Source organism: Triturus cristatus, chromosome 7 (genome assembly GCF_964204655.1).
Source record: "Triturus cristatus chromosome 7, aTriCri1.1, whole genome shotgun sequence".
NCBI classification, from domain to species: Eukaryota; Metazoa; Chordata; class Amphibia; order Caudata; family Salamandridae; genus Triturus; species Triturus cristatus.
In genome coordinates, this window is record NC_140590.1 from 795025568 (window position 1) to 795051976 (window position 26409).

Sequence of the window (26409 nt, forward strand, 5' to 3'; positions counted from 1 at the left end):
TCTGCAGATACAAGGTGGTTTGGAAAAGGGAACAGTGCACTAGTGATTGATGTGCTACTAGGTACCTAGGGTTACTGATACATTCTAGGCACCAGTCAGAAATAAATACTAGCATAAACTAACTATACCTTTGTCGCTGAAGTCATCCACCAGCACAATCTCTGCAATAAGCTCTGGCGGTGAGCGATTAAGAACGCTGTGCACAGTTCGCAGAAGAGAGGACCATCCTTCGTTGTGGAACGGAATTATCACACTTGTGTTCGGGAGCTTATCCAGGTACAGCTTTTTTTTGCAGCTACAAACAGAGCAACAGAGAAACATTTAACCTTTTTCAAAACGTTTGTCTCAAATATTGATTTTTCCAATTTAAAAATAGTTTACCTTTCTATTATAAACCTTTCTAATCAAATGCTCCATTTCTTAGAGCAAACAGAAAATGACAAAACTGGAAAGGAAGGCACCCAAAGCAATACATTTGTCTGTGGAACTGAAGCTTTCACAGGCATTTTAAATATTTTGACCAGCAAACCAAAAAACAAGTTCAAAGGTTGTCTCAGAAAGAGCTGATATTCCAGCTTTGAGTCTGAACGACTGTAGTTAATAGTTCAAATGGAAAATAATCGGCAAACTCCCCTTTTCTATATATGTAATGAAAGGGTTATTTAGAAAGCAACATACTGCATACAGCTATACATATTAGGTTTATATATCACAGACAGAACAAACCCACAGCACATTAATTCTCTGAGCCAAACACAGTTGGATGTTATTGGATTTTCTATTGAGAATGAAGTTTTCATTCGCAACATCATCACTGAACACTGTTTAGATATAGCATGTCTCACTGAGGCATGGTTGCTCTAAAGAGTGCAATTTTGTAAAGAAGAATCTTATTCTAGGTAGAGTGCAAACTATATTTAAGCACTTGATGGGCAAGTGGGGTGGGGGGGCCTGCATCCACAGAATTTATTACTGCCGAAATAACTATGTTCTAAATATCATCTTCAGATCCTTACATTTTAAATGGCATCGGTCAGTCACCTTGATATTCTACTTCCACGTTTGATATGTGCATTGACCAATTTAACATGTCAAATTAAAAGACAGTAATCATTTTATTTTAATGGCTGACAAAACCATTTAGTTTAATCAACCTTCCCTCCAGTCTACCGTTATCTCCACTGAACTGTAACCCGGCTATTGAGGAGTCTGCTAAATTGGTAGGATTTGCCTTACCATTCAGAAGCAAGTCTCGTCGGTGGTCAAGAGCGACTGCCACCCACTTAGACTGCGCTGGAACACCAGCAAGTTTGCTCCTGAGCAGGACATGAAAACTGTAGTCCAGGTGCTGTACTATGGGAACTTCCTCCTCTCCAGGTTCCTCCTCTCCACAGCACACCTGGCATAGCTGCCAATGTTTCCGATTGGTATGTGTGACATTTTCATATTTTCAGTGCAATTAGTCGTGATATTTCAACAACTACGAGTGACACTTTCTCGCGAACAAAATCAAGCAATGAAGATGAGGGAAACAAATAATAGAAATTATGCAGCTTTGAGCAAGGAGAAACTCTAAGAAGATCTTAAAACTGCTGCAAAGCTCCAGAAATTAAAGGGCAATAACCGGTGACAGACTGCCTGACTCCAGTTCTCAGTAACAGGGCAGGCAGGCAATGCAGCTTCTCAAATGATATAATTGATCTGATAATTCATGACTGCGCTCTAACCTAAAACGCATATTTTATAGCATAGCAAATGCAACTAGGAGATTATACCGGCACTCAGGCATAATCAGTTACTAATGCAATAAGGTAACAAAAAACAAAACAAAAAACGGTTTCTTCCTTTAGTTCCCAAGTATGTAAATTTCACTGACATGAGACAGTCTTCTAGCTTTGTCATTTATCAGCTGCCCACTTACATGATAATTGTACTTCTTACAGTTGGCAACCTCTCCGCTTCACAAAAAAAATAAATGCAGTGTGCTCCTGTTTACCTTCTGCGCGGAGCGCTAATGGACTGCCATCCTCCTACAGCTTCTCTCGCAAGCAAAATCAAGCAGCGCAGTCCATGAAAAAAGAAACGTATGAGAAATTACCCCCCTGTGAGCAAGGAGAATCTCTATGAAAGATCTTGAAACTGGTGCAAAGCAACCGATCTTTGCAGCGCCACTTTATGGTAAGTCAAAACTGCTACTGGACAAAACTCTGATCGTTCTCCAGCTGGCACATTAATCATCAGTTAACTTTGTTTTTATTGTTGCGTTAAAACTGCTGGACCCACAAGTAACTCTCCAGAGGTGCTTTTACACCCAAAAGTTATGTCTAAGCACACCACCCCCTGCCCCATCTCAGGTGCAGCTGAACCACAGGTAACAAAAGGATCTCTGCGGCAAAAGCAATAACCCACTTAGCTAGTTATATAAAATACAGTTTGGTACATGCTCTCTGGTGCAGGCATGGTAATCCTCTGCACTACCATATGGTTAGACAACTCAAAACTGCCACTGACAGTCAGCAGCCAGGGCACAAAGTGTATTTAAGAAATTAGTCAACCCTAATAAAAATTAATTCTAAGTGTCCACCCGGGTAGACGTGCCGCTGCCTGCAGTCCCGCCCCACCGCCAGTGGCCCAGATGAGCTGCCTAGTCAACACACTAACTCACAAACTTGACAGCTGCCGGGGCAGACAGCACAGGGCATTGACTGGGACCCAAGAGGCTGAAGCTCGCACACACACAGCCGGGTGGCAGAGTGAGCCAGTGCACGCTATATAATCAGGCAGCTGACTGCCCGCCTAAGAGTCCTCCTTGCTGCAATGAACGATTCCCTCAGCAAACGCGCCACCTGAGGCATTCAGGCTCAGCAGCAGCAGTGCTCTGTGCATCAGCGGTTGACACGGTCCGCGGGGTTGGGTCCGTCGGTCAGACTGGGGATCTTGAATTTAAATTTCCACGAGGAGATGCGAGCAGTGCCATTGACTCTGCCGCAGCAGCCCTACAAACGTACTTTCAAAACTACAGCCACCTGCTCACGCCACCGCAGGCGGCAGCAGGACGTTGCAATGTTGGAGGCCTTACGCCTAACACTGCGACACTCACAACCTGATTTGGGTCGGCTGATGTCTCAGTAGTAGCCATTGGGCACTGCCTTTCCTGACATTACTAAGTCAGCCGCACTGCCGGAATCCAGACCTTCTTACTGATACACTGTAGCCAGTTAGCAGCTCAGCCAACCCCAAAGCCTGCAGGGAGCAGCGGGCTCACCATGGCGTGCTGCTACTCCAGCGTATAGTTTCATCAGCAAAGCAGCGTTATGGATTAACAATCGAGGCACACGCTAGGTCTATTATGTGTGACTTTGCATTGAAGTACAGTGATGAGGACAACCACACCGAAATGTGTTAGTCCAACGCCTGATGCATGGTACTTGGCAGGGCTGGCTGGCTCCCCAGAAAGCAGTGCTTCACATAACTGCCCGCTTTGTGGCAGGTCACAAAAATGCAATCACATTTCTCGTATTCTTCGCACCCTACAAAGTCATCCAATTGATGCAAGGGCCCAATTTAAGATTAAATGCATCTCGTGCTAAACCCTCCACAATGCCACACCCACTAACTTGGCTGAAAAATTAAACATCTCTGAAACTCACCAGGGTGAAAAAATGCTGCAGCCTCCTACATCAGTAAAGGACACTTTATGAAACAAGCATTCGCTAGCAGTGCAGCAAGGACTTGGAATTACCTCGGACCAGCTCTCTGAACAATCTAGAGAGTCTCTCCACGTTTAAATCGGATCTCAAAATCATCTTATTTCAGAGGCCCTTTTGATAAAGCTATGATCACTTCTCCACAACCCCTTTTCTGACTTATCCAATCAATTCAGATGCCAGCGCGTTCTCCCCTGATTCAAATTGCTAGGGCAGTGTGTTTTCTTTGCTGCTCATCTATCATTTGAATGATGATTGTTATCCATATAACGCTAGGATGCCCTTTGGCAACGATTGTGCTATGTAAATCCAAAGACATAAACAATACAGAAAACAAAGGGAAAAAAGACATTCATGTCAAACTCTCCCTTAACATTAACCTTTACATATACTAATGATTACACTTTGGCACATGATAAAGGATAATCCAGGAAAAGTGCCCATTGCCATTAGACTGTCAAGTCTATTCCATGTGCTAAGAAGAAGCGTAACAGTCGGAGTGATCTTCTGAGAAAAAATGTTTATTGTGTTTTCTATATTTATCTTCATGAGGCCTGTAGTGTTATCACAGTTCCTGGGGCCAGCTCACTCCAGAGAGGGTGACCCCACTGATTATTTTTGAGGGGCGATTGCTCTTTGGAAGAGAGCTCCTTGTTAAGATGTCTCTACATCCTTATGTACTGGCTCCTCTGCAGTAGATTCACAGAACAAGAGGCCTTGTGGTAACAAACTGGCATGGCCTACATGTTTTCAATATGTATCAAAGAAATAGAGTAATTGAAAACCAGGATTATTTTCCACACAAGTCTAGTACGTGACTGAGGCAGAAATTGAAAAACATTTTGCAGCAAAACTTATTTCTTTATGAGGGACATAAGGTTGCAAGCTTCAAATAACACCAAGAGTCTTTGGAACCTCTTTAAGAGATACCGTTTGCTCAGGAGTATAAAAAGAAATTTGTAGAGGGGAAAAAACCAATGGACACAGCAGACCTCCTACAGTGGATGATGCATTCATTTTGCTTATTGCCAGAATGTGAAACAAACACCCTGGATCTAGGGAGACCAGGGGATTCCACAGACTCTTGGTGTCCACAAACCTAGCCACAAAGCTTTATTTATTTACTTACTCCATGTTCAGTTTCTCAATCAATATTTTCTCCACAAACCTCTCTACATGTTCACTAGTTCTTTTCTTATTGTGGAGCACCCCCATCAGGAGGGCTTTGTCTCTACTGCTTGAATCTGGCTCATCAATCAAGGCCCGAATTTAATGCTGATGTCCTGGTGCTGGTTTGCATCTTAAAATTAAATGTCCTGGAAGCCAAATTCATGGGCCTAACCATTTCTATAACTACACTGCAGCCCTAATACAAACATACATGTATTCCTCATGAGTCCAGGGCAAATCACTATCAGCATTAAAGACGGCTACAACGATCTGCTGAGCAATTGTTGCTTCAGATGTGGTCCAGCCAACAACACACAGTTATCTTTAACAGCCGGCTCCATATGATTGACCATGAGAAACCAAATTTCTTCATTCTCCATTACCTGAATTAATTATTTAACAGTTATTAGGACAAGAGAATTAATATGGCCACCAATACCTTCCATACCACCAGATTACTCCATACTTTTGGATAACACAATCCTTTTTTGCAAAGGCAATGGCATACCCAGCAAGACCCAGGGAACTTGAATAATGTGTCAAGGCCACCTTAAGGCCATGCACGGTCAGTGATTTTCATCTACATCCAGCTACTACATCAAATATCAGCACATAAATCACTGGATTTCTACTTCTACAATGGCACCACCCAACTTATCATGTGAATCTCTCAGGTCCCAGAAACTATGCAGTCAACTGAAAAGCCCCCTCTTTAGTAACAACAGGGCAGTATGTAGACGTTCATAGCAGTTTATTAACAGTCCCAAGGAACAATCGCTCACCAAGAAGTTCTTCAACTGTCCCCACATTCTTTCCAAATGGAATGTGGAAGACTGTGATGCCTGGCTTTAAAATCACAACTTCCACATCCAATACTACACCAAATAGCTTCCTCTAACAACAAAACAGAAAGAATTAACTCACAAATATGGGAGATACATTCAATTAAAAATCACAATTAAAGATACTAAGATGACAAAACTTTAACTAAAAAAATCCTAGGCATATACTACTACTGCAATCTTCACCACGACCCAGTCAGCAACTGTCTTGCCAAAATGTGTTCAACTGCATTCAAACCGCTTAGGCACTCGAGGAGCCCAATGCCAGTTTGGCATTTCTAAATGAACCTCTCTACGGGTCTTTCTCATTGCGAAGCAGAATTCAGTTTAGCGATCACCAGGAGAAATTAAAGACATTGGGAATGTGTAATCGCAATAGGCCAAGAAACACAAGTAGGGTCCAGGGGAACTATTCCTGGCAGTTAGAACCGTCAAAACTGAGTGGAGGAGCATTTAACAAATAAGGACAAGTGCATTTACACAAAGCCAGCTGTCCTTTTAAAGCCGACTAGCATTATTACCCTATGACCAGCATTTGAAGTAGTGTCATTCTGTGTGGTCCTGAAAGTTTTTGGGAGGAAAGTAATCTCCACACCGAAACACACGTTGACTGTTTTTAGAAGTGATTCCAGCTTACACCACCACAACGGCTGAAATAGAACATCTCTTCCCATTGTTTTTTTTTCTGTAAGTGTGGAGTGGCTGGGTCTTGGTTTGTAAGGATGGCGTGATGGGTGGTGTTTGATGAATGTATGAGTGAGTGAGTGGTTTGTTGGATGGGGAACACATCATTTTATATGTACAGGAATTTGTCACTATGTGTCTTATACAAGGTGTTTACGAACATATGTCAAGTACTGTGAAACTATTGTTAACATGTTATTGAAGCATTCATTAGTGGCATTAAGTAAATTGGACAAATACAAATCAAATAAAAATTTAGTTTTACAGATAATATTGTACATTGTGTAATGGTTTTGGGGTATAGAGGAATAAATACAGGTCAATTGGGATACTGCTTTTGTGTGTTTGGTAATGTTTCCCCCTTGACCCAGACCTTAAATTATATTAGTAGGGGGTACCTTTTCCGCTTTAATGATATATATGGTGACATATCCTGATGGGGTGCATGGAACTAGTCTGACACCATCCTAACGATAATGCTGCCCACAAGCGTGCAGTTCCTCCCGTAGGGTGGAAACTACAGGACAAAGGAACAGGTTTGAGAATGAACAAATGTGTGAAGGAGTATTATTAGTTGACTTAGGGGATGGGGACATGGCCGCCCAGCTTGGGTACTATGATTGGGATGAAGCCATGCACACATCCTCAAAAAATAACCTATGCTGCCCGGCGCAGCCATCTTCGGAGTGCAGTGTAGTTACTGTTTTCATATGCTCCATTGGGCATTACTGTCCTTTTCTCAAATTCTAATGGTGCCCAAGGGCCACACATGTCCTAATAATGTGCACAAGGCCCCCACCCCCTTACTCCTACATGGGGACATGGAGAAACACTGTCAGCAAATGACCCTAACTCCCATCGTTCTTTGAATTCATAAAATCTTGTACTTTGTAATATGTGTATGCTCAGGTTTGAATCTACAATACATTGGTGTTTCAGACCTACATAAATGTGGGTGAGCTTGTGCTCTTTCTCTTTGGATTATTTATAAAAGGAAGGCTGTATATCTGTGCATTACAATGATATATAAAAAACAGATGTTTAATGTTGTTTTACTTGGTTACTTCACAAAACATCCTAAAACGGTCAGAAATTAGTTCAAAGTTAAGGCACAGCTGAGAATGGAACTCAGGATCTCCTGTTTATTTGACAGGCACTTTTACTAACTAAGTTACAGTACCATCACTCAGCCAAAAGTGAGCGCCTTTTCCTTCGCCAACCCGTCTAAGTTCTACTTTACTATGAAGCTATATAGATGAGAAGTTACATGTTTTACTCGAATTCTCAGCAAGCGGCTGCAGAGTAATAACAAACTAGAGCTTCCTATCACTGATATATATGGATTTTTTTCACAAATTACGGCAGGAAATTATATATCATGGTACATACCCCAATAAATTCTGTTTCCAAGTATTTTACGAGTTAGTTTCTTTTATGCAAGCATCGTGCCAATGTTCAAATCAGGATAAAAAGACTTGGTGCTGTTGCTCAGTTTCTTGGCACTAAACAAGTGTTCTTTTCTAATACAAGTCCTTGCCTGATGTTTAGCACCAGAAAACTCCTAGGAGATCTGGGCGCTTTATAAACTTTTAAAATGAATAAATACAGTGAAAACAAGCATTGGCATAGCCAATAGGTCTCGCCTTTGAGACCTTACAAGTATTTAGCCATGCAACAGTTGCATAACTAAATACTTATAAGGTTCCAAAAGCGAGACCTATTGGCTATACCAAGCAGCCGCGCGGCCGCGAAAGTGATCGCGATCAAACATCACAGCGGCCGTGAAAGTGAAAGTAATCGCGGTAAAGCGCGGCGCACGCGCCGGCGCACATGCACTATCGCTTTAGGCTGGCCTGATAGCACTTTTTGGAGCCCTCTCAATAAGTCTCGCCAGACCAGCGCATGCGCTGGGTCAGGCGAGACCTAAAAAACACTTTACACTAAAAAAGGATTACACGTTGCTGTTTGTGCGGCCGGATTAAGTACTGCATCAGAAATTACATTGAGCCATACTGGGTCGAACCCCCGACCTGGACGTTGCTAGCAACATGGTCCAACCAACTGATTTAACCGGCCCAAACACAGGAAGGATAGTGTAAGCTTTCACAAAGTGCATCGACCAGGGCACAAGTCGAGCGTACACTGGGGTAGACGGCATCTACCCACTATTTTCACAGGGTCGATGCCGTGTATCCTGCCAAAAGGTTGGGCCCCACAGAAATATGCTAAACTTGTCCTGTTGTAATTTTCAGTCACCGGGACACTTTCAGCAGTGCATGCACGCTGTTTGCTTATGTTCCGAGCAGCGAAGTGCAGGCGGGGAAGGGGCTGATCAGATTCCAGCTGAGCCCATTACCAAGGCCACCAGGCCTCCTTTTTTTGGGAGTATCCTGACTAGGAACTATCAGGAGCCCCAAACCTAGATACAATGGATGGAAAACAAAGATTCATAGCTTGTTATCACTTCAAAGGTACTTAAGAGAGGCATGATTTGGACTTTGTTCTGTCCCTGTGTATAAGAGATATGCATGCACTGTATGAATATCAGATGTGTTGATCTGTTCCAGTATTTACCCAAATAATTTAAATACCACTATTTTGTTTTATTCCTTAAATAGCGCTTTAGCACTACTTATCCCAATACAGCATGTCAGAGCGCTTTACATCACACAAACACATTATGCATTAAAAATAAATCATGTGTGTGTAAATCACTGTACAGGATTAGGTACACAATATAGTGTTGGCTAAAGTGTGGGAGCTACATGTCCTTCATAGCTACCCATGCTATATTAGAAGGATTATAATTTACTAACTGCAAGTACAATTATCTGTGTTATAAGCAGTAATCCACTTACCCATTTACATAAAATAAAAATCTGTCATCTTCATGTTACATAATGTGCTTTGCAAGAGACACCTCTGTGTTACTCTGATTTGAAACTGTAACTAGACAAAATACACATTTCACCAACAAACACGTTATCCTCCAGAGTTATTTTACCATTATTATTCCCTGAGATGTAGCTGGCACAAAAAGATCTCTGCAGCAGGTGCCTTAACACCATAAGATATTTAAAATACAGACTTTGCAACCAACTAAGCAGAACAGGTTTACTGCAAAATTTCTCCTTGTTGAACATTTTTGTTTCAGGGTTTTAAAAACATAAATGTACAATTAGAGGCCCAGAATGTGCTTCGGGGTTGCATCCATTTTTTGGCACAAGCCCAACGCGAAATCTCTTTTGTTAAATATTGTCATGCGCTCAAATGTGCTCATGATAGACCTGCTAAATATGTGAGGTTGTAAGATGCGATGTCACTTGCTGTGACGTCAAGGGTTGTGATGCCACTTTTTGTGATGTCACGCGCAGTAAAGTCATGAACTATGGTGTCACTTGCACACTGCCTAACTTGGTTTGTCCTCTTCGTCTTTTTTTTTTTTTTAAGCACTTGCACCTTGGCTTCGACAGACACTTGTCTGACTAATAGTAGAGTTTTAAGGGGCTCTTCACAACCTCTGAATGTTGTTAGCACCCTGCTTCTATTCCACCAATACAAAATGCCAGACAGAGCATACCTTCAGTGTCATGACCACTGCGTTTTATAATTTCAGTTCACTGGTTTCACACTTTACATTCTTGTGTTTCTCCTCCGTGCCTCGTACTCACTACACACAGACACAAACTGAGTCCTCTGTCCTTCACCTTTCACTCTCTGTCCATCTTCTTCTTGGCATTACACACTCCTGATCACAGTTACACGATCAACATCTTTACAAATCTCAGGCATAAATTACTTATTGTTTAAAGTTCAGCTCTTTCTTATCTGCAAAACTGCATCATCAGGCCCTCATCAACGGCTTGAGGGAAAACCAGCACTGCCAAAGCCAGTTGCTCTTGTGAACAAGAGCTAGTGACTGTGTTAATGTTTTTAGCCAGGTTGCTGGTTAAGTTGGGGAAAGGCGCTATGACGCAGCTAGCGCAGGCCACGTATTAGAGCTTTTTTCTGGCAGGAGGGGAATGTAGGCATAGGGAGGGGCAGTAACATGTGGAAGCAACGGGGGATGGGGGTGATGAAGCAGGCCACGATTGGGAGGAGGGAAGGGGGAAGCAACCAAAAAAAAGTACCTCAATAAAGAGCCAGCGGCAGAAAGACACAAAAAATAATTTACTTGTACTTCGCCCATGCTCCACGGATCGGCTGAACAGAAGACAAAGGGAAACCAAGAGGAACTGCCAAAGAAGAAACAAGGAAATTAAAGTGCCCTGAAAGCCAATCAATGGTAAGTCAATGGTGGGCTGTAAGCCCTTTTACATTTCTTTTTTAGGTTGAGCCTAGCATTGCAGCGCGCATGCGCTGCTCGCTCTGCGAGGCATGCTGCAGTAGGATATGTTGAGGAAGTGCTGTGGAAGCTTCTCGCCCACTCTCCGCCCATATTTGTAATTGGCTGGTGTCAATGTCCTTGGTAAACGCTGGCTTACGATTCATTATGAGGCTTATTAGTCCCACCTCAGTAACGCCTTGTCTCCATTTGTTGCCGCCCATAAGGACTGGACCTTTTACTTTGCTCCTAACGTGGCATGCTTTATCTAGTGGGTGAGCACTATTTACTTTATTGAAAATGGCGGCTGTCCTACTGCAGGCACGACGTGCTTTGGTGGCTTCTTTACTCTACCCCCACTCCCTCCCGTTGTTTGTGCCTTCTGCCCCCTCCTGTTGTCTGTGCCTTCAAATAACACCCCCATGTTGTCGTCATGCCTACCATGCCTTCGCACTCACGTTGTCAGTGCTGCCCACCCCGCAGTCCGTGATCACTATCATTTGCAAAGCAATAAGTCTTGCGTAAATGTGAGTCCTATTGCATTGCAGATGCTGGCTTTGTTTACAATAGATGTTACCAAGACAGTGCATTCATTGTCTCACGCGAGACCTAAAAACCATTGCAAGCTGCAGCTCAGTTATTGGCGCAGGGTACCTCAGGTTCTTGGAGAACCTACAAACTTTACATATATCCGCAACAAAAAGTGTCCGGGGGCGTATAAGTGTATTGCTTGTGACAAAATGTTATAGATAAAAATATTGTCATAAATAGCAGTTTTTTTCTACTCATTTTCAAAAAAAGTTATTTCCACAGTTAACTTCTAACTAATGGGAAACCCTGGTGGATCCACACAAAGGACCGAATGCTGAATTCAAAATGTCATCTACTTTTCGAAAATGTATAGCTTTCCAGCCTCAACCATGCTTTTATTTACCTGTTTCCACCACAAACTAAAAGTAGGTTAAAAGTCTAAAAATTAGGGAAAAAAGGGCTACCTCATACACAAATGCCAAAACAGTGGTAAAAAAATATATTTTTTTTAAATCCGCTCTGCATGTTACTGCAAGCGGTTAAGGTGGTGATTTTAGCAAGCAAACCGTTAATTGATGGCATTTATAGGAATAAGAGTGACCCTTTTTACAGAGCACTTCAATCCCAAAAAACCCAAATGCATTATATTTTGCCTATATTTTTGGTCCCCTCTAGGGGAATGCACAAACACCAGGTACCCTTAGAATTCCCATGATGTTGGGGAAAAAAGGACTCAAATTTGACATGGATACCATATGTGGAAAACGTTATTGAGGTTTAAGAGCAAAGATCCCCAAATAGCCAAAAAAAAGGCCCAGCACTGTGGTGTAAAAGTCACAGCAGGTAAGGGGTTGAAAAGGAAGCCGCCATTGGTTTTGCTTTGTTCGCCCTAAGTTGGCAGGGTATGCCCAGACGTGGGTCCCTTGCTCACTTTGCCACTGGATTCAAGCTAGCCTGGCTGATTAGCCAGACACCGGTCCCAGGATGCTTGATTTCCTGTCCAGGGAAGACATGGCTTGGCAGTTTGGGCTGGACTGTTCCCATGAGGCACAGGGTCAAACTGATGTGCATATGGCCATGTTTAAACTGGGGTGGCGGAGTGAGCTAAAGAATGATGATGGATTAAACCCCGATCAGTTGCCTGGGGGGTGAGTGCTTACAATGTTCAACACTCCGTCCATCATCCCCTTTGGTTTTGCTTTGTTCGCCCTAAGTTTGCAGGTATGTCCAGACGTGGGTCCCTTGCTCACTTTGCCACTGGATTCAAGCTAGCCTGGCTGATGACGGCAGATGAGCCAGAAACCGATCCCAGGATGCTTGTTTCCGGTCCAGGGATGACATGGCTTGGTAGTTCGGGCTGGACTGTTCCCATGAGGCACAGGGTCAGACTGAATTGCATATGGTCATGTCTGAACTGGGGTGGCGGAGTGAACTAAAGAATGATGATGGATTAAACCCAAATCAGTTGACTGGGAGTGAGTGCTTGCAATGTTCAACACTTCGTCCATCATCCCCAATGGTTTTGCCATTTTAGAGCAGCAAGGTAATGAAGAGTTCCAGAATGAAGTGCAGCGGTAGTCCTTTATTTTGATGGGCAAGAATGGAACACACTACTAAATATACCTTTTTCTCACTGTACCTGTAAGGAGGATGGGCTGTTTTCATGAACATACCCATGAGGAACTAAAACTGACTTTTTCCATGATTTTACATATGTACTAACTACTGAAATGCTGCAGTTTCCAAGCACTACAGACGTAACAATTATGCGAGCAATAGACCTCTGAATAAGAAAAATTGTGTCATATAGCACTAAACACTACAGTAAATACCCCTTAAACTGCTTGCGTGACTATTTTCAGATTTGGTACTCTTTCTAACTTGGAAGGATGAAAAGCTGAGTTGGCCTAGAAGGGATTGCAATACATGACCTGCAGGTCACAGAGAGCTATCACTTAAATTAAAAGGCCAACTCCTTGGCTTGACTATTAATGAAGATTATGCAACCTTCTTTAATATTCATAAACAATGGAAATTGCATTTCCTGCATTGGACAGTGGAGAAGCTGCAAAATATCCTAACTAATGATGAATAAACATTAGTAATGCCAATAGGTTTGGCTTATGAATGAGAGTGACTTTGTGGCATTGATGGGTTTGGGCACTCAATAAGTCATCATGTATGCAAATCAACTAGCCATCTTACATGCACTCTGTCATTCAGTTTTATGCTCATGCATCCATTCTCAGACTTTTTCTTGCATTCAACCTATAACACAACCACACTAAAACACAGACAGTCAACAATATAACCGAGATAAATTACAAGAAAACAAGTAGAAAAAGAAAACATGCTGCTGTCTAAATATGTTTGCAATAACAAAACTAAATATAGCAGAGGGTATCATCTTGTAGAGATGTTGTACATAGTTCATCATTGTTTTCAAGTTGCAGCATGACCACCACATTTAGAGCCAATATGTTGGTCATCTTAAAATGGCAAAACAATGACACACTATGGACAATTGCATTTCATAATATTGCCTGGTTTAGAGGAAGTTGCTATGTGGGATGCAGCACTTTCCATTTGAAGAACAAGTTAATTACTTTAGGTAACGCCTTATCTGGTAGAGACTATCTAGCTGCAGATTCCTTATCTTAGAATTATCCCCAGGCGTCATACTGGATATGGAAATTTTTCATGAGCAGTACCCTTGCACAGTTTACCGGATTCAAATTACAAATATGTATTATATTATAGATGTCAAACCAATATAAAAACTCTACTAATAGAGTCTAACAGAGATTACCATAGTGCCAATGCTCTATGCCCAGATTTATCTGGGTGTGTAACAAAATATCCAGGTTACATTTAAATTACGCCATTATCATTTGAATAATTTAGCATTACGCTTGTCAGGCAAATCTCCTAAATTACACCATGGTTTGTAATAACGCTGCCTATAGTGGCCAAATTATAGCACGGGAACAATGTGAACAGCCAGAATACAAGTGGCTATTGTTAGTACTTGTGTTTTTGCGCTTTTCATTAGAGCAAAAAGCAAACTCGCATTTCATGCTCAAATATAGTGCTAAATCACTGATCTACATTTTAAATAATTTTCCTAAAATGGAGTAATGTAGCGAAAGGATATTATGCACATTTTGCACACACCTAAACAATACCTGGCTACAAGCTTTAGCTTAGTGTAATAATCCACCTTTACAATCCTAGTGCATTTAAAACATCTTTTCACATCAGGCCTATTTGCTCTGTTATAACTTTTCATTATAAGCATATCACTCCTAGGGAATCTGACAAGGACTCTGGCAACACACATAACTTTTCCCTAGTGAATGGATAAGGCCTATAGGCAAATACATAAATACATGTTGACAGTCTGTAACGTAGTATGATAACAATCCACTGTTCAAGACCTAGTGTCTTTAACAAACGTTGTTCACAATAAATAAGCTAAGCTTACTGCCTTTGTCATAACTTTTTATAATAAACAGACCAGACCCATGGCATCTGACAGAACATTTCCATGTTCACCAATCAGGCATATAAGTGTTATCACCAGCTTGTCACCATTAAAAAAAAACTTCAGGTCTACTGTACTGAGTCTCAGCTTTCCCACAAGGCATCCATCAGCATACAATCATGAAACTACAAATGTATTCAAAATGAGAGTTGGCAAAGCAAAATACTATCTCTCTCAAAAGGGCTTAACAAGGATTCTCCCCATGGAAATCTTGTATACCCATGGTTTGTCAGAGGGGGTCTCCAAAAGCTTTTTCCAACTTCAGCATAATGTGAGATTCCATGTACCGAATACCAAAAAGTACGTTTTAATACAGAGTAATAACAATTCACCCTTAAATGCCTATTGACAAACATATGCTTTTCATAATACATAAACCAATCCTACTACATGAGTGCAAGTTTTGCCACAAGCCAAAAAAGTGTGAAATGATACGATAAAATCGTCCACTCAGGGAAACCAACATATGGGTGGAGCCCAAGTCCCTCTCTTAAATAGTACCCTGGAATCTCTTTTTTGATGATCACATAAAGTCCAAAGATGAACCGTCAAGGAAGACATAAAAATGTATGTGAATGACTGTAGCTCTAGGCATCCCCTACTGCTCTCAAACACACAACTGCACTCAGAAGTCTAAAGTTATTTAATGGAAATGGGAGGGGAATTATTACTACTGCCAGAGAGAAACAAACACCCTAAATTGAAGCTCAAGCTACAACACATCGTAATCGTGATACTTTATGTGTGTCAGTGAACCTTTCCTAAGCATCCTTTCTGCTGCTGCTGTCTCATGCAGTTGGAAAAACAAACAAAATGATCACAGCTATGTAGAGTGGAAACACTGTCTGTCCAATCGAAACATGTCCCCCTGTCCAATAACATGTGTGTGGAGCTAGAGCCCCTCTATGTAGTACTCCTGAAAGCTTTTGTATATGTTGATTACAAAGTCGAGCAAACAGCTGTACCATCTGACCAAAGGGAGAAAACTGCAGCAACAACAAAAAAAATCAGTAAAACGAGTTTTAAAGTGAAACCTATTCAGTCTATTTTAACTTTTCCAAGAACCCAGACGACAAGTCTTAGAATAGGCCATATTTATGAGTTTTTGTCTCCTCTGCACCATACACTAATGGAAATATTTCTGACAATCACAGAAGATAAAGTTACTTACCTTCAGTAGTATTCTTTCTGGTGAACACAGTATTCCTCTCCATAGAATATCCCATAGGCGCCAGACTGGATCAGGAGAATGTTGTATCAGTGCTGCTGTGTGCCAATAAGTGGCATAATGCTGTTCCACATTGATTCGATACACCGGAAGTGAAGGAGCAGAGCCTAATATGAGCGCTACGCCTGTGCACCGAGGTCTGTTCGTTATCTCTTTCCCTTTCCTCTCCCTCATATGCAGAGCATGAACTGTTGGATACAGTGTGCAAATTATTAACTGGGGCCTGTGTAGATGTTAAAATGAGGCCACTTCATGAGAAGGTGAAGTAGTAGGGCAGTGAGGAATCTGCCGTTAGATAAAGTATCCACCAGGAAGAGCGCTACTGAAGGCCCTATCTTGTTCTTATGATGGTACTTATAACCTCAGATTCCTCACCTTAGAATAAATAGATACCAAAGCAGTATCTTTCGAAGTTGGAGGCTCAGTGAAGCAGACTCAAATCAAAAGCTCTAGTAGAACCTACCAGGCAAAGTGTTCTTCCAGCTAGAACTAGCTGTCAACCCAATCGGGTCTCGTTAATGTAAATACTGACGTCCATTTTGCAGCCTGGCAAATATCAAGGACCGGGACCCCTCACACCAATGCAATGTTAGCATCCCTTTCCTGTTGGAATGGACTCTTAGGTCTTCCAATGGTTGCTTCTTGGCCAATGGGTAGCAGAAGACAATCCACCTCAATAGGGTCCTTTCCTGCACAGTCCTCCCTTTCTTTGCTTGAGAAAACCCCACAAACACCTGGTTGTCCAATCAATAGTCCTTGGTATGATCAATGTAAAAACTCAGTCGGGGGTGGGGGCGGGATCTATAACCGATGAAGCCCCTTCTCTTTCGAGGAATGAGGGGGAGCAAAGAAAGCTGGCAGAGTCATTGATTGCCAAATATTGAAGGGAGTTAAAACTTTTGGTAAGGAGGATGCCTGATTACCAACACTAATTTGTCTGGAATGAAGTCAGTGTAGGGCAGTTGCACAGAAAACAATGTAAAGACCAAGCTACGGCCCCACTGGGGCAGCTCAATTTGTTTAAAAGGAAAATTGTCAAACCTTTAATAAACCTCATCACAAGAGGTGATTTAAACAAGGATAGTTGGTCTGGCAACAACCTTTCACAGTGCCCACTGCAAGGCCTTTTTGACTAAAGACAAAACAAACTAAAGAACATCAGCAGCTTTGCTTGCAAGGGGTCCTAGACACCAGGCTACAAGCTTGTCCCACTGTAAATGTAATTCATGTAGGGGTGTCTGGTGGCAAGGATGATATCCACCACTTTAGACAGCAAATTAAATGAAGTCAATTATAGCCGCTGAATCTCTATGCATGGAGGTGTTAAGTTGCAGTAATTCATAAGCAGAACCCTGCCCTACTGATTCTGAAGTGGTAGCCTGATTAGATGGCAGATGCTTATGGTTAGGAGTTCAGTATACCACATACTCCTAGCTTAAGCTGGGGTAGTTAATATGACTTAATGCCAGGCCCAATGAGTTTTTAGGTTCTGCTGCAGGGTTGCTATGTGCCACCTGGCGTAGTTGATGAGGAGAATGCATGAGCCTTAGAGGCCAAGAAGCCTCAGAGCCATCCTCACCAGGGTCCAGGATCAAGCCTGAAATATTAGGACCATAATACAAACAGCTTTGGTTTAATGTAGCTGAGAAAAAGCCAGGATGGCATCAAAGAATCAAAATGTTTGCTATGGAACCCGTGGGACTTCGACTTGTTTATGGTAAACCCCAACAATGTTAGGAGTCCACAGTCATCTGGAAGTGGTCCACAACTGACTGTATTGAACCTGCTTTCAGTGGCCAATTGTCAAGGTATGGGAATAAGTGAAACTCTGAAGATGGTCAGTGACCGCTGCCATCACTTTCGTGGACACCAATAGGGCGCTGGTGAGGCAGATGCGGGGGGGGGGGGGGACAGGCACACTGTAAGCTTACTTTGAACCACATGTAACGCCGGTGGAACTGCAGGGCATGTGTATTAAAAAACAAGCTCTGCAAGTCCAAGGACACCAACCAGTCTCCTGCGTCTAGGGCAGAAAGGATCTGAGCCAATGTGGGCATACTGAATTTTTTGAAGGCGTCAGTGGTCAAAGGTGCAAAATAGGCCTGCGGTCCCCGATTTATTTTGCGGTGGGGTTACTGTGGGAATAACGACCCCTGATTTTCCCCAAATTCGGTATCAGCTCTGTGGAACCGATGGAGAGCAACAGGTGTACCTTTTGCAGCAAAATGGACAGATGGTTTCTACAGCATTCCTTTTGGTACTGGATGAGTATTGGTTGGGGAGGAGAGAAGAGGTATGGCTCAGCCTTTTAAAACAATATGCAAAACTCATCAGAAGTGGTGGATTGCCAAACTAGAAGGAAGTATTGAATCCTGCATGAGCTGCTAAGGATAAACCAAAGTAGTTTCTTGGCTGTTGCAGGCAAGAAGAACTGAAGGGCAGCCCCCTGTTGGTCTGCTCTCTGCTTGTTCCATATCCACACCCCTGAAAGGACTGGGCTGTCTGCTGCATCACAGGCTGTTGAGGCTTTACCTGCCTATAAACATGCCCTCGAAGAATCCCTTTCATTTGTGGAACTGGTGATGAAATTGCTCTGCAGGGGTCAACACTCTCAGGGAACTCATTGCAGCTTTACTACGCTTAAATTGTCACAGAATGGACTTCACCTGCTCTCCAAAAAAGCGGGACCCATCAATTGGCATGTACACTAGCAATAGCTATACATCATAAAATCTGGTTGATCTAATCCAGGCATGTCGGCGTAGCACAATACAGGTACCGCCTGCCCTGCCAATGCAGTCTGTGGTATCAAAGCCTGAGCGGATGATGTACTTCACTGAGTTCTGCTCGTCATGAATCATCTGTCTGAGCCAAAGATGTCCTAAGATCCTCTGCGATATGGCTAGTAAGATCTTCCAGGTGTTCCCAAAGAGAATGTGCATATCAGGCCAATAGACAGATGTGTTTACAGATCTCAGAACCAGACACGCAGTAGAACACATTTGCTTCCCAAAGGCATCAATCCTTTTGAAGTCTCTCCCCTGGAGATTGGTCAGAAACGAATTAGGATTCTCCTTACTGGTCAAAGCCTGTACAAGGAGACTTTCTGGAGTTGTTTCCTTCGAGAGAAAATCTGGGACACCAGTTGCTGGCCTATGTCATCTGGTCACCAGTGGACTAACAGGAGGGCAAGAACACTGTTTCAACCAGGTAACCATCAAAGTATCTATTTATGGCGTCACACAGAAGCACACTACAGATTTGCAGCATGGCTTCTTGGCAGGTCTTGGTATGCTTCAGGGTCAATGACAGTCCAGGGAACATTAGGGTATATTGGGACCAAGTGAGTATTCTGTATCTGGTGACTAAGAGGAAGCGTAATGTAAATCTTAAAGTCTAATGCCTTTCGCTTTGCAATTAGAGGTGCAAGATTGGGTCACATTCTGTTTCGCTTTCTAATGCTCGAACTTCTCCTAAGATTTTGAGGAGGAAGTGGAGTGCTCAAAGTAATGGCACCATGACCTGAACTGCGACTGAGAGTGGGACCTGGCGACAACCTCAAGGTCTTCTTGTGTTCAGGTATGTACAGCTTTGCCTTACGGTCTCAAATCACCTTTGTGTGCACTAGGGTGAATCGGTCACACAATGAGTCGTGTCCAGAGCTGAAGAACTAAAGGTACATCTTGTGCATGTCTGTGACTGACATCTTCCTGCAGTAGCGGCACCGCTTGAATCCCTTAATTTTGGGTGGCGGACATTGTTCCCCGTCACACTGTTCAAAGAATTATTTTGAATGGTCAGAAGGCTGAGAAAGTTAGGAGTGAAGTTCTCGATTCACTTTAGAAGGCGCGGACAGGAAACTGCACCAGCTCGCAGGGGTGGTGCATATATGTAGCTCCTCTCAGTCACTTCCAGGGCGGTATACAGTCAGCACCGAGCTGCATGACGCCACCTAGCAGCACAGGTGAGCACTGTTACTCTACTCCCCGGATAAAGTCTGGCACCTGAAGATATTCTAAGCAGAGGGCTCTGCGGTTAGAAATATCCAATGGAAAAGTTGTTCTACCACCAGCTGAAAGGACTTTGAAGTGAGATAGACTACACTAGTTTGTGCCCCAAATGTATATTGCCATGGAAAGAATATATTGTATTAAACCAGTAACTTTAACATTAGAGATTTTTATTTTTTATTTTTATTTTATTACAAGGGCCCGGCAGACAGCTACATTTGCCAGCACTCTTGAGCGGGTAATAGCTAGGATTGTCACCATGCAAATCTTCTACCCCACTAGAGTAACCTGTGAGAACCGACGGATCAGAATGTTTGTCTACATGCATGAACACGGTGTAATGACAATCCACCTTGAAATGCGTATTGAGCTTAACATATGCTTTTCACAATGAATAAGTCAGATCTGCTGGCTTTGACAAAGCTTTACAAAATACACACATCAGCCCGATGGCATCCAGCACTACTTTCCCGGACAAACCAATCAGGCTCCTAACCTTAATTGTCAGATTATCAAATCAATTCATGCCCACTATACCAGGGGTCTCCAGCGAGTAGCCCGTGGGCTACCAGTAGCTCTCCAGCTATCTCTGAGTAGCTCTTCTGTGTGCAGTTTACTAATTTAAAAGCTTTTCCTTGGCTGAATTATAATTTGTGTACCAGAATTAAAAAGCATATATTTGAGATGAAAATATGTATATTTTTAGAACTGTAAGCTGATGTTTGGAGAAAAATGGTTACATTTTCAAAATGAATATAAAACTATTATTTGAATTTGAGAGATGTATTAACCATATTATTACCTTGGTTGCAGCTATATATGATTTTATAACTTTACTGATGGCATTCCCGCCAAATGCACTGATGTGATCACTGTTGACAATCCTGGATGGGGGGTGGTGGGGGTGTCACTATACTTATAACTAACATTAGTAGCTTCTGATTATTTTCATTGAACCTATGTAGCTCTTATTACACAAAAGGTTGAAGACCCCTGCACTATACGTTTCAAAAGGCAGCTATCAGGCAAACAGCAAGCAAGTGTACAAATTCACATACAATTACATTCGGCAAAACAACACCTCTTAAAATCCTCATTTTAAGAAGGATTATCACAATGTTAATCTTCTGCCCCAAGGGTTTATTGTGTGGAGGGTAGTGACCAAACTCCTTTCTTACAAAGTAAATCTCAGATATTCCATGTAACAAAATACCTTACTGCAGCTTTTAACACATTGCAATAATAATTCGGCCCTTAAACGCCTGTTGGCTTAAAAGAATGCATTTCATAATGAAAAGTCATATCTGCTTTCTTTGTTATGTTTTATAATAAATAGATCAGATCAATGTCATCGGACACAGCTTTTCCTAGTGAACCAATCAAGCCTATAGCCTTCATCGCTGGCTCGTCGTAATAACCAACTGAGGTCACTTGTCCTGCATATAAGCTGGCACCTATCAAGCAGTATCATAAAATTGCTAAAACACACAATAGCAGCTCACAAAACAATATATAATCCCTCTGTAAAGGGCCTAACTAGGATTATCACATTGCATGCCTTCAACTAAAGGTGTTGAAGCTGTAACCAACACTGAAACCCTTGCCTACTATGGTAATTTGTGAGGTTCCATGTATCAAAATATCAGTCAACAAGCGTTTACACAGTGCAATGACGCTCTACCTTTGGGGGGGCGCGACCAACAAAGAAGGCTGAGAGGACGTGCCCATAGGGAGCTCCATATCACCGCTTTGAAATCCTGCCCACAACAAACCCCATCCTACGATCCCTGTTCGTGTTGTCCTCCCCCCCACCCGCATTTGATACGCCACAGTTTTAGGGCCGGGGCTGGCAGCGCAACATGCATCGAGGCCCGTGCAGCCCAGGACCTACATCAGGCCCAAAGACTCCTCGATGCGCTTAGCTACTGGGGTGGCAGAGGATGGCCAAAACCTGAGAGAGGAAGCCACACCCATGTACCCCCGAAGACATGCATTGCTGGCAACTGCAGGAACCCGACCTGGCGGACTTCGATGCACCCAAGAACATCTTGTCTCGGGTTGTTCCCTTTAGAGTCAGAGGGGATGGACTGAGGTCTGTTTGCAGCTCTTCTGCTACACCTATTCGCATGATGTGCCTTCCCCCTCCGATGTTGCAGTTGCTGGGGTGCCCGGAAGGCAGGCACTTAAGGGGCGGTGCACTGGACTTTTAACGGGCCGATGCTCGTATAGCGCGGAGGCCTACTGTGGGCTCCAGGAGAAGCCTGCAATACGGAGGGACTCTGACCTCGCACCGAGGTTAGGAGCAACGATCACTCACCACCCTGTGGTGTGGGGGGCCATGATCACTGCAGGCCGGCATGGAGGCATCGCCGGCCCTGCTTGTGCTGCTGGGGTGCTAACTGAGGCCAAGAGGAAGACAGCATGGGAGCCCAATACGAGATGGGCATCATCATACTTGTGCATGGAGGAGCGTGAACTTTGTATGATGGGGCCTTGCTCCAGGCTGTTGCAGAAGGCATTGGCCATGAGTGGCAGGAAGTCCTGGCCTTGTAGGTCCTCCATTAAGGGTGACGTGTGAAGTTGCCCAGGGGTGTGCAGGCCACTGTCCAGTTGGGAGGCACCGGCAGTGAGCGAAGGCCCTCGACTACCAGGGAGCTGCTGAGACAGTTGGTACTCTAATCTTGGCCGGGGTATTCGACGCCAGTGCTCTGTGCAGACCAGTCACCATGTCCTTCTTCATTGGCGTGCACTTACCCGCAGAGAAGGGCGTTCCCTGCTGCTGTGATGGTTGCCTGGTACATTGGTACGTGACTGCTACGGGGGCTAAGGTGGGGTTCACTTGGTGCTAACTGCCCCTGTGGACTCCAGAAATCCCACTGAACTCATAATGGCCAAATAGCAGGTGTGTCTATTGAGGTTAATTTGCTGCGGGTGGATCTCCTCAAGTTGTCGGACCAGGTGGATAATGTGGAGATTAACCTCACTACCCAGCAATCTAAGGTACAGCAACTCAAACAACATGTCTCACAACTACAGGTGGTCTTCAACCCTGGAACACAGAGTCGACGATGCGAAGGTCCGCTCGCGATTGAACAACGTACACCTGCTGGGCTTACTAGAGAGGGTGGAGAGACAGTTGGTGGAGTGCTTCTTCCAACATTGGGTGAGGCATACTACATGCCCCAAAGACGTGTATGATTTCTTTGCTACAAAAAGGGTGCATAGGGCACTGGCACATTCCCCTTCCATGGTGACCCCTTAGAGGGCCTTCATAGCTAGAATACTGAATTATAGGGACAGGGATACGATCCTGAGGGCTGCCACAGAAGTGCCCATTCTGCAGTTTGAAAAATGTAACATTGCAATTTACTCTGACAATACTTGGAGGGTATAGGATTGGCACAAGTCTTTTCTGGAGGTGAAAAGTAAGTTGCACACCATGAACCCCTGGTACATGCCCCTTAATCCAGCTACATTTGTTGCTATTGCAGAAGGGAGGTCATACTTTGAGCGGCCATAGGACTTCTGGTCCTGACTAGACATGTCATATGGACTTCTGGTGCGCACCCTGAGCGAAACAGATCCCTTCCACACCCCGAAGTGGGCTGCATGGACGCGGCGTCTTCGCTCTGGAGAGCAGCAACAGGCACCAGCTGCATTGTAGCCCGGGACGATGGCAGTACAGACACCGCTGAGTTGGAGACACAGCGAGTGCCAGAAACACTGATGAGTGGGGCTACGTCAGACGGTGGGGCACTGGATGGTCCTCAAGCCAGTGGCATAGTTCATAATACTGTGTCGCCCTGAGGGGTCTTTGCTTTTCTGCTAGTGGCAGGGGGATAACTAGCTGCCTGCTATCCCATGTACTGGGGGAGGGGATTTGAGAGCTACTTCTCTGGTCCTCTAGACTGTAGAGTAGTGCCATCGAAGTCTCTTAAGAGCCCTAAATGTGAATGTAGACTCCCTGCTACCAAGGATGATTCTTCCCTGGCGTCTAACCCATCCTTGTGTGGGGCCTGAGTGCTGTATATGCGTGTCTGTTGGCCGGATGTGGCTGTGTTCTCTATGGAATGTTATCACCTGGTGTGACTGTCACTATAACGGGAAGGGTGGGGATTTCTGAGAGTTGTATTGGTCCTTGGGGGCGCATCGATCTTTGTGGGCAGTTGTGGTTTGCTCATACTTGTACAGGTTGGGTGAGATTTGTTGGTTATGGGTTTTGTTCTGTTTTCCAATGGTTTTGTTGCCATCAGTCACAGGGAGGAGGGGTAAAGACTTACCCTAAAATGAGTAAACTTGATCTTTTGAACTCCATTCAAGGAAAGTATGGGGGCTGGGATTATAACAAAAACAGTATAGAGTTCTCTCCTTTTATTAGAGATGAACGTAGATATTGCTTGCCTGCAGGAGACTCATCTTTCGGATGGAGAAGCTACTAAGTTAGCCAAAATATGGGGGGATGGGCTTTTCATGCCAACTTTTCAACATTCTCCTGCGGTGTTCTTATTTGGTTTGTACCAGGGATTCACTTTGCCCTTTCCTACATGGAGGCAGTGGTGGAGGAGGAATTACTTGCTCAGCTGCAGGCTGCCGTGGTGAGGGATAGGCACTTTGTTTTTTGGCCAGGAGAGGGAGTAAAGTTTTATTCAAACAGTATTGTTAAAGGACAAGTTTGTTAGGCCCTTACCTGCAGAAGTCCAAAGTGTGGATTGAACCTGTCTATCTCCTAGGAGACTTCTGAATAGAGCAGCTCCCCAGTCCCAATCCCAGCCCCAGCCCCACCCCCAGGGCCAGCAGACCTAGGACTGGTGTTTGGTTTTCCCAGCTCCAAGCAAATCTGAGCCCTATTCTCACACCTACCCAGGCCCCTTAACCCCTTCAGTGCCCGCCCCTTTCCCCGCCCAGTGCCGGCCGTTGCATTAGCGGGCGGGGTCTATGACGAGCTGGACTCGTCATGGGCACAGCGCCACCGCGGCCCATGACGAGTCCAGCTCGTCATGGGCACTGAAGGGGTTAAGGCTTTGCTGGGTGCACCCCAAATCGTTCTCCTCCATCTTATGAGCTGCAGCCTACATGTGCCCCAGATTGCAGTGAGCTGAGTCCAAGAAGTGGTAAGGAGGCAGACTAGTGCTGTCTCTTCTATATAAAATGATTTTCCCTACCTGTGATTGCATCAGCTTATCTTTTTCAAATTTCTTTAACTATCTTTGCCTGTGATTGTTACAGTTTAAAATTGTAGTTTTAACCTGCCCGTAATGGCATAATTTATCACCTGTTTTTTGTTTAAACTTGTGGTTTTTCCTGCGTGGGACTGCTTCCATTTAACCTGTTGAATTGTGGGATTTGCAGTCCAAACTCTGTAGTTTTTCACTCTCATGCCCCGTGACTAACTGTTTTTCCTTCAAAATTTCTCCTTTGCTCTGTGCTAAGACCTGTATGTTAAGCAGTGCACCCCAGCCACCATTTTGTCTTAACAAGTCAGTGAAACGAGCCCCCCTGCCTCCCCCCGCCAACAGGGATATTCTACATCAGAGGGTGCTCTGAGAGAGCAGTCATCTGCTGTGTGCTGTTTAAACTGTAATTAATGGGGACTGTGCACTTCATTTTTGGCCAGGAGAGGGAGTAAAGTTTTATTCAAACAGTATTGTTAAAGGACAAGTTTGTTAGGCCCAAAGACCTAGCGGTAGCCTTGCTCTCCTTAAAGCGTTCAAGAGCAGCATTTGCCTTCTTACCAAACAAACCAGATCCATCAAATGGCAGGTCCAACAAAGTCGACTGTACATCCGGGGAGAACTCAGAAGACTTCAGCCAAGCACCTCTCCTGGTGGCAACAGAAGAACCCATGACTCTCGCTACTGAGTCTGCCGTGTCCAGCCCACTTTGTATCACTTGCGTGCTGCCGCCTGGGCATCAGTCAAAACTTCATTGAAGCCGACTCTATCCTCCTCAGAAAGCTTTGGTGCCAATTTATTCGCCGAGTCCATGAGCGCATGGATATAGCGTCCCAACAGCCAAGTTGCATTCGTCGACTTAAGGGCCATGCTGGCCGATGAAAAGACCTTCTTGGCCGACTGGTCTACCTTTTTAGCTTCTCTGTCCCCTGGAACCTGAGGGAAAGCACCCTTGGATTTACCCGAGCAAGCCGCCTGAACCACCAGGCTCTCAGGCGATGGGTGCGACGTTAAAAACTCTGGATCCCCTGGAGCCGCCCTATACCTTCTTGCGACCGTCTTAGAGACTGCGGGAGCAGAAAAAGGCTTACGCCATACCTCCAATACAGGGTCAATAATGGCCTCATTAAAGGGCAACAAAGGCTCCAAAACTGTAGTGGGTGAATGCAGCACTTCAGTCAGAATATTTGATCTGAAC

General features: G+C 44.0%; 1 protein-coding gene across 2 annotated transcripts in view; it reads right to left on the reverse strand.

Annotated features, from left to right (window-relative positions):
- GALNT10 (polypeptide N-acetylgalactosaminyltransferase 10) overlaps positions 1 to 26409 on the reverse strand; it is a 553591-nt gene that overhangs the window by 235913 nt on the left and 291269 nt on the right. For both annotated transcript variants that reach the window (XM_085617641.1, XM_085617642.1), the window contains one exon: positions 129 to 295. In XM_085617641.1, coding sequence (XP_085473767.1) covers positions 129 to 295 — 167 coding nt within the window. The remainder of the gene's footprint in view (positions 1 to 128; positions 296 to 26409) is intronic.